This window comes from Xenia sp. Carnegie-2017, unplaced genomic scaffold (genome assembly GCF_021976095.1).
Source record: "Xenia sp. Carnegie-2017 unplaced genomic scaffold, XeniaSp_v1 HiC_scaffold_21, whole genome shotgun sequence".
Classification (NCBI taxonomy): domain Eukaryota; kingdom Metazoa; phylum Cnidaria; class Anthozoa; order Malacalcyonacea; family Xeniidae; genus Xenia; species Xenia sp. Carnegie-2017.
The window spans coordinates 1,445,654-1,458,409 of record NW_025813484.1 but is presented as its reverse complement, the minus strand read 5'-3'; the positions used below and the strand labels follow the sequence as shown (position 1 = coordinate 1,458,409).

Sequence of the window (12,756 nt, the reverse complement as noted above, 5' to 3'; positions counted from 1 at the left end):
TACAACGATATACATAAAATACAGTAGCACAAATAGCCATGAAAGTTTTACCACATAAAATTTGGTAATAAACCGAGAAACTCAAGGACATTTCAAATTAGCTTGCTTTAAATGTCTTAAGTCCCTAGTTAGCGTACCGTGGTACCAGTTTATATAACAGATAACAGGGCAGTGCACTTTATTATATTTTAAATTAATAAATGATTAAACCTTCATTTTTATTCTAATCCTGAAATGAGTGAAATCCTACACTTTATGTTATTAAACCATTAAGAGGTGAAGACTGTTTTGCCTCCAGCGTAGGTAACGTTTTGCACCGAATTTAAAACTGCTTTTTGATCTCTCATTCGTTAACATATGGTCTTATTTTGTTTTACCCTAAAAAATTTTTGTTCAGAAAAATTATCAACATTTTTTAAAACAAATTAATAAATAAAAAAGCCATTTCCCTTCCAAATATCAACAATGATATCGAATGCTCCACTGATTAAGAATTTCTATTAGCAATTTAGCACGAGAGCTGTAAATTAGGTACTTGATTTTCGCAATTTATGTTAATGGCTCCTGAAATTGTTGCAGTGCGTCTTTTATTATCTTAAACTTAATTGAAATCCTCGTAAACTTAAGTTTGTGACGTGTAGCCGGAGCCAGTGCTTTTCTCCCAGTCTCCCAGAGAAGAACTGTGTAGAAGATCGGACAAGGAAGTTCTAGTTTGGACTGCAAAAGGAAACGTTTGACAATATTGAAGTTGGATGCTGCTTTAGAAAATGCATTACGATTTGATTTGATGTGCTTTGCTCGTTCAAAGGATCCTCCTGGCAAATTCAATACCTTAATATTTTACGTTATTTTCTACAAATACTTCGATAAATTCCGTGAGCCGCGCAAAACACAACGGGAAAAACTTTGCCAAATCCCGCACATACCATATTTCTATCATGTTGGTTGTAGTACCGAAGACCTGCACCTGTTTGAAAATCTCCATGACGACGGGTTACGCGTTTCCAGTCGCATTCATCGGTTCACCTGTTTGCAAGCTCAGAAATATTTCTAACAGTGATCACCTAGCTTTGAATAATTGTTCCTTTATTACCATGAGTGACATTGATAAATCTCGACATGTGATGACTCTCGTCGAACTCCGTATTTAATTACGTGAATCAGCATTTATAAATTGCAACATGTTGATTTTTATTAAGATGTTATATGAAAAGCTATTAAATAAGAATAAGTCATAGCTCTTCAATTTTATTTTGTGTATTAAAATTGAAATAAAAAAAATGCCTAAAAAGAATTAAGAAACGTACAAAAAATATATATCAGCAAAAATTTTTCAGAGTTCAGGTGAGTGTCTCATCGACGTTCATTTTGTAGCAATTCAAGGCTTAGGTGAATGCTTTGTACTATCAATTATTTGAATCACTACTTTGTACCATTAAATAGCTAATATTTGTGTATTTACGCTACATGAATTCTATGAAAGATTTTTCTCCTTTGAATCATACTTTACCGTTGACCCTCCATATAAGAAATATGCTTGGCCCAACTTTCTTCACTTCCTGTTTCGATTTTACTTTCAGTCTTAAGTCCACGTGACCTTCCCCAACGCTGACGACAAGATGTGACAGGCACCTACTACGGGAATTTCTGGGGTTTGGAAGCTGATTTTCCATCTCCTTACGGACTTCGCTTTCCATAGAGATGTCATTTGCATTTTTTGAAGAGGCACCCTCGCTTTGCTTTTCCGATTGTGAAAGCACAGTTACGTATGAAACCTCTTCAGTATTAAGTCCGCCACTTTGAATGTGTTGGCGTCTTTGTTCATCATAAGCGTTTTCAGAGGACGAATTTTGTGAATCCTTTTCCAGTTTGTCTAGTTTGCTTGTTCCATTATCTTCCTGAGCAATTTCTCGTTTTTCTAAAAACTTATTGCAATCGGGATTGTCTTTTCCAACTGGATAATTTACATAGATGTGGTCCTCGAATGAATTGCTTGCTACTTCATCATTTATTACTAAATTGTCGAAATTATCAACAGAAATTTCATTCTTGCTTGCATGTCTTTCATTTTGGTAATCGAGGACAAGGTTGTCTCTCTTCAAATTTTCATAAATTACATCAGGCTCTGGAACTGAAGCTAAATCAGTACCAACGATGACATTTAATTCTTCACAATCATTATTCTGATTTTTATTGCTAGGTTTCTTGGGAATGAGAGAATTTTTATCCTCACGAGACTCTTTGTGGTGTTTTACATTTTCCACTTGATTGCCACTACTTACAGAGAAAAGTCTGTTCGTATAAGAACGAACAGTGTTGGATTTGTCCTTTGTCTGCAAGTTGTTATTGAATCCATCAAAGGAAGACATTATTTTAGCAAAATCATTTGGTTTAGTGATAGTAAAGTTCTCTGAATCCTTGCCATCTGTTCCAGAAATACCTTCGGTGGTGTTTTTATCAGGCAACGTCAATTTTGGTGACCCACGCTTCCGGTTAGTATCAGGTTTTTTCACTTCCTTAGTTGATTGTATATTTTTATCGTCGACAAAATAAAATTCTTCATCACTTTCCACAGACTCTTCACTGTCAGCGAGCATCGAAAATTTTCTAAAAAACGATTGAAAGTGATTAAAAAGTATGAGATTAACTAAACAGAATCAGCCAGAGTTTAAGTTAAGTTACACACACACCTGTCAACTTCCTTCGGGTCTTCTTCTGAAAGTTAATTATTTTTAAGGTTAGAGTTCAAAATTTTTTTAAGTTGTTTTTGAGACAAATGATTCTCACCTTCGGAAATCACGTCTTTAATTTTGGTCTCATTTTCAACCATTCCCTGAGGCATGGCAAGCAGACTACGGACTGGACCACAGTGTGCATGGAAAGATACGCAGGCACGACCAATGACACGGGGAACACCCTGCATTTTTGGCAGCGGAAATAGAAGGATAAGACCAACACTTGTACCTACCCACAGGAAGCCGGGAATACAGAGTAAAGCCGTCACACTGATCTTTTCCATTGAAATATATTGTACTTGACTGTCCACATCTACAAAGACAAAAGTCTATAAGTTATTACAAGATGGTAAAATGTTTGGAATATACCTATGTACAGCATTTATAGACGGCACACAGCATTTAGTATCAACATGCAGCATTTAGGGATAACGAACTACGAGAATTACGCAAAAATAAAGACAACAAAGGTAAGAACATTTACAAACCTTCAAGACATTAAGCTTATATGGAGGAAATTATTTTGATAAATAAAAAACACTCTCACCATTTCGCATCTTTGTTATGGGCGATATGACATTCACCTCTTGCAACATATCGCAGGTTTCAGCATGATACAGCCTAATCGTGGGTTTTTTCCATACACTAACCCAAACCCCTACTCCATACGTCACAATATGTTTCACTAGATTCTTCATGTTCGCATCCACGGCTATGATGCGCTGCGTTTGAATTAAAAGAATATTTGAAAAAATTCAATTTTGAACTGATGTTCACTCTAACAATTTACAGATTGAGACAGCCGTTCATTGTAAGCCTTCTTTTTCAGATTCTACCTTTTTAGTTTTCACAGTCTTGACTCAAAGAGCTGCACATTACGTTCAATAATAAACAACACGTTCCGTCCCATTTGTTTATGAAAACACAAGAAAGACTTTATACAGCGTTTAAGTCCTTTCTTGCATAACTTTCTACTGTTGCTCTAGTTCTCGTATTTTAAGACACTGACATTTCACTTACAAAGTCAAAACTAATAATACCTGAATTCGATCGCCTCTTTTGCTGACGACATAAATCTGACTGCCACTACCACACCACAACTTGTCTTTGACGTCAGCTATGATGGCAACTGGGTAACGACCAAGAGGAAGTATGGAGGGTTGAACAAGATTCCAATGATCACCTTAATGTATTATCAAATTCAACAGTAAGATGCAGTGTAATACATGCACTAAGAAGATTTTGTATTATGGTAAGCTTGCTACACTACATCATAACCATGTCAAAAGCAAGGCGTGGGAGTTGGGTAAGTTAAAATGCACACAAGAATAGTTTTGCTCTTTATGATGATAACAGTGCAGGAATATCCATCTAATAGATGCATACTTGTATTCGATCGAAATATTGCCAGAGTTCCATTTGCCAAACCCACATAGATTTTCTTCATCGCATACCTAATTTGTATGATGAAAAGGACAAGCCCGTCAACAAAATCAAAGCTATGTAATAACTGACAAGAAAAGCGCCTTTTTCTTAAAAAGATTGGCTTTCTAGACTTATATAAAACAAAGCGTAAGTTCTTACACCATCCTTACTTCATTATAAGAGGTGCATCTCTCATCTTAAGTTCCATCAACGGCTTACTTCGGTCGTCACAATCAGCGTTGTAAATATAAATCCTAAGAGGAAAACAGAAGTTTTTCAATTTTCGACAGCATTGGAACTAACCACTTTTCCCTGGCTTTCCATGCATAAATAAAAATTCATTTGGTTGATGATCTTCTTTCCTACGTGTTCCTCCTTTACAGATTACCACAATGCAATGCGGTCTTCTGAACAAGAAACAAAAAAATGCTGAAATGGGCTTGTTGTTTTAAAATTCTCTTGTTAACAATACACAACAGTCTTAGTGTATATGCGGCCAATCATACCATACAACTGTGATTACCGAGACACAGCAGTGCTACGTACTTGCTAGACTGACTGCCAAGCCAAAGAGTCGGAAAAGGAAAGCCATATTTTGTATTGTATTTATCGATGGTTTGATCAGACCTCGAGTTCATGGCAGGTATGTAAGCAATAGAGTACACTATTCCCGAACATGCATTGAACGATTCCACGTAAGAGGGCGTGTAATTTTTTCTCTCAAAACGGACAACGGACACGTGACCCTGCAACTCTCCACGAGCGCTGATCCACACGAAATGATCAAATACACGCGGGATCCCTGTGATCAATGGAGAGGTATCCACAGGAAAAGTGATCATGTGCTCAACCTGAAAATATTGAAAGTAGTGTTGGTCATGTTTTCAGTTCATGTCTAGAGCAATGACAAAATTAAAGATTGAATTAAGTAAAATCCTTACCCGAGACTTGCTATTGAGGTTGAACAAATCATAAAATTCGGCCAAAAGTGGCATGTTACGTCTGAGGATGGAAAGACCACACGTAATGTCATTTTCAGGTAAATACCATCCAGGGTTATTTCGCGACTCTGTGTGAGATGATGAAGAGATCAAAACATAAACAAAATTGTTTTTCAACATGCCATCATTCGTGCAAACACAGATATTTGTTCCTAACCCCCATCATATTCTCGGTATTCCACCAACAGTTAAACTAAAGACTAACATGTATTGGATACTCGTTGTTGACATGGGACAAAAGCAATGCTAATTTTGTTTGGTTGCTAATGATAAGGTTGATTAATGATCAAAACTTAGTCAAGACAATGTCCTGATTATACGTACCTAAAGCAAGTTTGGCATTCATTGCATCATCTTCCCATTCTTCTTTTAAGGATGGTGAAGGAAGATTAAAAACATAATTTTGCTGACCAGATCTAAACATTCATCACGGTATACAGGACTAAATATAAAAGTATATTTTATACATTACAATTAACGTACTTCGTTGGCAATGACAACTCCAACCAAAACATATTGATGGTTTTCAACTCTTCAGCGATGCTATTTTGAACGGATTTGTACCATCGCTCCACTTTTTCTTGATCTAAAAGCTAAATAGGACAGAAAACAAAGCAGATCTTTAGAAATCAGCTAATTGACATCACCAAAATGGCAATTTTTCAATTACAAACAAGATGGTTGAACGATACCTGGTGTTTTCCTTTAAGCGAAGATGCAAGGCCAGAAATCTGACCGATAATAGCAAGGTCATGTTGAAGATTCTCGATTTGATTTTGTATTTTAGCCGAAGCCTGACGGTATTTACCTAAAACCGTAGAGAAAAATGGTCAATTATGGTCAATATTGAATAAGTATGTGTTACAAGTGCTGGATTAGCGAAATAAAAATGTTGATGTTAGCTCATTCTATCTTATTATCCTATTTCTAACGCTCTACTACTCTCAATATTCCAGTCGTGGCATTCAAAACTCTCATTTAGGTTCAGCATTGATATAAAAATCGATATTTTGTCTCATTCCTCCAAAGACTCACAAATCTAAATTTAAAAAGAATACCAACCTTGGTCAGAATAAGTTGTTGTTGTACCATATTTACCCGCAGCAACATCTACACCTGTACCATATTCAACAAATTGGATGTCAGACAACGGTACATTCCATTTTAACTTGTACGCATTCTTCGACGAGTTAATCAGTCCTGACATGATGCGCTTCTTCCTATAAAGCAAAATGGCCGGCGTTTGAATTGTATGATTTCGTTTCTTTTGCTGATACCCCGAGATAGTTGAGCACTAGAGCGTCGCAGGGTAATTAAAGGAACCAGATAATCCTGGTTTGCAATTAAGCCCATGGATGGTTTGCTCAAACATGAGAAACAGTAAATGAGAGATTTAAATCAGAAAGACATAAACCATTAAAACTTGTATAAAAAAATGTTTAAGGTTATCTTAAATTATAAGTGTTGGGCAGATGGTCAGGTCGACTGCGCATACTCAAGCACACTGCACATGCGCAGATAATTTTTCTGAAAATTTGTGACTGAGCGAGCTAATTACTCCATAATTGGTACTAGTACATACAGTTGGTCGTTGCCAAGACCATGAACTTGGAGAGTTTGTGGAGCTGACTACGCATGCTCAGATCAATTCTCAATTAATTTTTGATGAAGCAAGGTCTGAAATTGGTGTTTTTTGATGCGCTGAGCAAATTTTAAATCATATATTTTGGCATGCTCTTTGTCGCCTTAAGCTTGTTTTATCAATTGCATCAAAAATCAACAGTTTGTTACGGCACTCGTAAAATCCGTGACAACGTTAGAGATGTTTTTATTACATGTCCTTTCCAAGCTTTCCTCTGATTGGACAGAAAATGGTTTTTATTCACTCTTACACCTCCTGCCTTTATAATTAGTCGTACTGGATTTCTAAAATAAGGTTTACAAATGCTCCAAGAGCATCTTCTTTCTATTTTATTGCCACTATTCTACAAATACAATACTATGTCCGACCATTTGATTGTCCGAATTTTGTAATTTGATCTCGCATTTCTGACATGTGTGTTTACCGTCGGAAAGGTGGATTGTAAAGAAAGTCACACAAAAGATAATGTAACACATGCTTACTTTCCAATGGGAGTCAAACACAGCAACATGTCAGATAGCAATATTAATCGAAGTTTTTTGGTTCCAACGACAGAAACGCCATCGACTAACTAAAACGAGAGAATTTTAAAATGTTTTTCAATGAAAATCTTACACTGTATTGAGCATATTTGCAAATCAATCAATCCTTTAAAAAAACTAAGTATGCGTATTTAATGTAGATAAAGGTCTAGTGTTACTTGACATCATCATCATCATCATGTCGCGCCAAGGGGCGATCCAAACTCGGGCTGGAAGTTTGGATTACTTGACAAATATGGATAAAAGAGCAGCAATGAAAAATTCCTCCTTGTGCACATCAAACATTACAAAGAGGACAACTTACACAATGAACCATGTCGTCTTGACGAATGAAAGCTCTTCCAGATGAGCACAATGGCTTTACAGATAAAAAAAGGGATGTCATCATTATAAAGTGAATGGTTTAAACCTGGCAGTATCCTTACAAGTTTGTAGATGTAAATCGTCCACGTTAGTGGAGTCACAAGGGGCAGGCAGTGAAAAAGTGGAAGGTAGCTAATGCTCTCATAACCTTTAATCTCATATTGTCACTGTTTTAATTAACATTACGTAGTTTAAAATGTTTACAACACAAAGTTTAATTGAACAGACTTACCTGGCTATACTGGCTGATCTGGGTGTCAATATACTTAAGTTGACATTTCATTTCACTCTCTTTGCGACGGGCGTTTATCAACTCAGCTAACACTTCAACTTGTGTCAAAGCAAGCTGTAGTGGTACTCGATCCACGTGACCAACAGGCGTTACTTCTAGAAGATCCTAGAAATATAGGAAAAACACGCTAGATTAATTGAAAGAGGCAAATAGTGCCCACTCCCCCTCCATGAAAGGGTTTCATTTTTAACAGTCATAATTCGCAGCACTGCTCACGGGGTGAAATGATCGGCAACTCACCTGGATTAAGTGAATAAATTCTAGAAACCTTTCGAACGGTTTGATCATAAGTTCATGGAAAGTTGTTTCTGGTTTTATAGTGCTTATTCGAACCTGCAGTATAGTAAATAAAGAATAATTTGAAGTTAGTCAGTTTTGTGATTAAAACATACAATATGTGGGATTCAGTTTCATATTGAACAAAAAACTGACTTTCAACATGCATTCAAAGAAACAACCAACAAAATTGTGGCTGAGTGCAAAACATTGAATGTTGTCGTTGACTCGTTGCATTTCCTTTGATTTATATGTTGTGTGTAAAACAACGAAAAACAAATCGAATACTAACTAAACTGCAATAAATGACAATACTACATGACTTAATATCTTCCAAAACGCTTCTTTAAATTAAGATCATAATGCAAACAAACATATAATTTGATAACGTGAACACTATTGTCATTGGCTTGCCCTTGTAATCGAAAAAATGACAAAATTTGCGCGTTTGACAAAGAAAATCTCTCCGACAAAGCAAAGCTCAACTACACACCTGAATATATTGATGAAAAATATGGCAGTTCTTGCAAGCACTTTTAAAAGTTTCTATGGCGTCGAGAAAATTATTCACAAAGTCTGTGTACGCCATTGTCGTCGTTGATTTTGAAAACTGAAACAAAAAAACATATCATTTGCTCTTGTGTTTAAAGTATTCATACAATCCTTTAAACTTACATATTGAATTTACAAATTCCTTGTATCGAGAAGTAAGAAGGAATTTTTTAAATGACGTCACAATGGGTTTCCAGAGTAGAAACTCGATATTTGGGTAATAATACTCCAGTTAACGTAAAATGAAAGAGTTTTAGACGATTTTCAAAGCACACATGTCTCGAAAAGAAAAGAGTCCTTTCAATTTGATGGGTTAAGGTTATTTGTCAATGTTGATTGCTTGCTTACCGAGGCACAGATAATATCACCCAACTTTCCATGAACTGTCCATTCGTTGAGACGTGACGCCAATACGAAATTAAACATTTCGTGACTTTGGTAGATGCTTTGAATAGAGCAAAATATTTTATCAAGCGAACTCTCATCCAAGAGTTTTCTATTTCTTGCTTCTTCTTCGATCTGTGAATTGAAAGTGAGTTTTGTAACATGCAGATGTTGTTCGGTGTCGATTTTAAAGTCTAGCAAAACAAGAAATGTGAACCAACTAACCTGAACAAGATTGTCTAAGCATTCTTTATATGTTGCTTCAGTTTTCACGATTATCTCTACTATTTTATAGCGTTCAGCCTGGAAGGTAATTTTCCTCAGACATGAAAAACATATCAAGAATTTGTGGTTATTGCATGGCCACAAAATGCATGGCCACAAAATGCATTGTAAAATTCACGGAGAAATTCCACATAGCGAGTCGTTTTTATCAGATTTCAGATATAAACTTTTGGCAAAAAGTACACTTTCAATGAAATTAAGCCATTGGTAAAATAACTCCAAAGCTTATAACTATGGCAGGCAAAGGTTGAAGCTTTTTTCACAGGAAAGTACCACTGGTCATTAAGTACCTCTTCAACAGAAAAGTCCAAGGACAATGGTGGCATAACTGGCATTTTTTCGCCCAAAATATTTGGATCAACGTAAAGTGGGGTGTCTTCTTCATCTAAAGAAAATCATGAGTTACACAACACTTGGGTATACTTAGCAACTGAGAAAGGTCAACATAGAATATACTTCTTACCAAGGTACTTGTCTGCTGACTTGGAATTTCTTGAAAATGGAATGCAGGATTTTAGGATTCCTTTAGATGATTTGAGTGTTTTTCGTCGTATACCGTATCAAAGGACAACTGTAAAATGGCAAAAAATAAATTTGGCCTTTATATAATTATTTCATTGAAGGAAGAGAGGAAGAATGCCTTCACACTAAAACAAAGGCAGAAATTATCCACAAACTGGCATTCAAACGAAGAATAGTTAGTTCAGTAACTTTAGTGACGTAGTTGGTTACTAGGTCCAGGCTCTTACCATAAAATATTTTGCGCCACTTCAAAACTTTGCAGTTTGAAGATGGAGGAAGAAGGCTTCCGAGCTTAGTTTGATTATCACGTAAATTGTAAAACTTTGACCAAAGTTACATTAATTTTGTTGAATAACGTGGAAGCAGAATGAATTTAAGCTTTAAGACAGGGCTGAACAAGATATAAAAGGTCAAAAAGAGTGACAAAACGACAATATGAACAAGGTTTGGTCTCAATTTCATTTTTTTATGTATGTTTTGTTTTCTTTCTGGAGTTTACATTAAAATTTGTGTCACTGCCACAAAAAGCAACGAGAAGTTCAAAGGCTTCAATAACCTTACGAAATACGAGCAAATTACGAGCAAAAACAATTCAAAAAAGCAAAACTTTTTTGAAAAAAAAGATCAAAAATACAATACGCAACAAAAGAAATTACAATTTAACTTTTCATTAGCATTTTTAGTTATGCAAAGCGCGGACAAAAAAGAATAAAATTTTAATAAACACTTGATTGAAAAATGATTGCTAACTTTCTCGCCGGACACATTCTGTTTTTTCCCTTTTAATCTGCTGATGTAGCCAAATGTCGGATAATTATTTGGCATTTTATGTTTCCCACTCCATAAAAAGTATAAGCATTCTACTACTACTATTTCTGTTTCTTCAACACAACCAAAATCTTACCGTACGTGGTCCAAGTGAAGAAAGCTTCCTGCTCTCCAAATTCTCGTACAGCTCCTCTAAATTTTCACCAAAATACTTCGGAGCCTCTAAATCATCGTCAAAATCAGACTCTAATGCATCGGAGTCACTCTCCCAATGACTTGACGGTATGATAAAGCGACCTCAAAAAAATAATGAAAATATTGCACCGAGTTGTAATTACAGCTATAATGAAATGCAAAAAAAGTCCTTCAAACGAAGGACAACACAACAAAAGAAGTGATCAAGAAGAAAGGCCACCACGAACACTTTAGAGTTATGGAACAACTAAAGTAAAATAAGCTACCAACACACAATAGTTTAAGAGGAGAGACATGATAAAGAATGGACATGAAAAAAATCACATTATTGTGACAAATAGGAAGTTGTGACATGGAGGCATTAATCTTGACCTCCTTCACTGTCATCAAAAGCACTTCACCAAAACATGACATTCATACAATATAAACATAATTACCATCATTAATTATGACTTCATCATAAGCTGATGCTGGCTCTTCAACAGTAATGATTTTCGCAGAATGGGTTTCTGAGCGCAATATAACTGATTCAACGGTGTCATAAATTGAATCGTCATTATTATTTGTTGTTTCACTTCCTGTGTTTGGAGGATTCTGTATGCCATTCTCAGCATTAGAAAATGACCATAGATCTTCATAAATGGATTGGACGCCATTGTTGGAATCATCATTAGATGTCACAACTGTAAATAAAAAAGAAATTAATTACAATTTTACTGAAAGAAATGTAATGATCCACTATATCAACAATAGGACATTAACTATGTGTTAGTTTGTTAAAAAATTCTTCATCTCATGCAACGTAACTATTCATTATTCAATCCATTATTGATTCCAATTTACTGGAAATTCTTTTTCTTGACAAAACATAAAAAGATTACAAAATGACAAAGCCTAAATTTGAATACTTTGTCCATCCACAAGTTTTTCAGATGATTCGGTCCTCAATTGAACTGATTCATAGAGTACTTCAACGGGAGTAATTGGAGATAACACTGGAGTATTATTGCCTTTGTTGTCAACCACATCACTTGTGGATGTCACATGACCAACAATGGCAAGTTTGATATTCTCACTCATGATTCTTGTACTAAAAAAATTCATTTCATGTTAATTAAGAAACCATCAGAGTATATTTCCATGAAATTATCATCAATTCAGTAAGAGAGGTACATTACACGTAAACCCAAGTCATTGTACCATATATGTACACTACTTTTTGACCTAGAGCAATTTGTCCACAAAAAAAAATGGAAAATGAAGAAGAAGAAGATGCAAGACTAAATACAACACAAGACTTTTAGAGAAAACAATATCTTTCATACAACTATAGCGAAGCGTGCAGTAGCACCAATGCTACATTTTAGAAGATGAAACATTTCAATTCTATCAGGCTAGGGTTTATTGTTCAATACATTGATCTGATTCGTAAAACATCTGACAAAAGCGATTGTGAAAACTTTATCTCTTCATTTCATGATGCTACATTGTACGATAAATCGCATATCCAAAAATGTGATAGGCACATGAAAGTTCCTGTGGCTTATATTGATTGCTTAAAACGAGGAAGCGTAAAAAAAAGTTGAAAATATATAGAATATATACAATGTTGACTCCACTTACTTCACTCATCACGAATAACACATCAAAAAATTAAAATGCAAGCTGTGAGTTTTTACTTTTAGATTGTCACACCATAATTGTTCATTTCAACAATAATAAACATTCTAATTGAATTTCGGTAATAATTGGACTTCGAAGATTGTCTGCGATT

At 35.4% G+C, this 12,756-nt stretch overlaps 1 protein-coding gene across 1 annotated transcript; it reads right to left on the bottom strand.

The window, feature by feature from the left end:
* Positions 1 to 1,166: 1,166 nt before the first annotated feature.
* Positions 1,167 to 12,742, bottom strand: LOC124444336 (rho guanine nucleotide exchange factor 10-like). The gene is made up of 26 exons (XM_046994922.1): positions 12,606 to 12,742; positions 11,891 to 12,072; positions 11,420 to 11,665; positions 10,924 to 11,084; positions 9,961 to 10,068; positions 9,788 to 9,882; positions 9,438 to 9,515; positions 9,177 to 9,347; positions 8,770 to 8,886; positions 8,241 to 8,333; positions 7,941 to 8,105; positions 7,650 to 7,703; positions 7,286 to 7,374; positions 6,224 to 6,381; positions 5,854 to 5,969; positions 5,645 to 5,754; positions 5,486 to 5,577; positions 5,102 to 5,229; positions 4,707 to 5,011; positions 4,331 to 4,414; positions 4,122 to 4,189; positions 3,776 to 3,918; positions 3,283 to 3,457; positions 2,788 to 3,048; positions 2,691 to 2,715; positions 1,167 to 2,607 (listed from the first exon to the last, which is right to left on the bottom strand). The coding sequence occupies exons 6-26, from the start codon at positions 9,830 to 9,832 to the stop codon at positions 1,500 to 1,502; spliced, it is 3,585 nt and encodes a 1,194-aa protein (XP_046850878.1). The 5' UTR covers positions 9,833 to 9,882; positions 9,961 to 10,068; positions 10,924 to 11,084; positions 11,420 to 11,665; positions 11,891 to 12,072; positions 12,606 to 12,742; the 3' UTR covers positions 1,167 to 1,499.
* Between the last annotated feature and the right edge of the window lie 14 nt (positions 12,743 to 12,756).

What these genes read in the sequence shown, in the direction of transcription:
- LOC124444336 (XM_046994922.1), bottom strand. Translation starts at nt 9,832, where the DNA reads ATGCCAGTTATGCCACCATTGTCCTTGGACTTTTCTGTTGAAGAG. An exon ending in TGGACTTTTCTGTTGAAGAG is followed by an intron (nt 9,516 to 9,787) that starts GTACTTAATGAC and finishes ATTACCTTCCAG; the next exon opens with GCTGAACGCTATAAAATAGT. An exon ending in GTGATATTATCTGTGCCTCG is followed by an intron (nt 8,887 to 9,176) that starts GTAAGCAAGCAA and finishes TTTTTGTTTCAG; the next exon opens with TTTTCAAAATCAACGACGAC.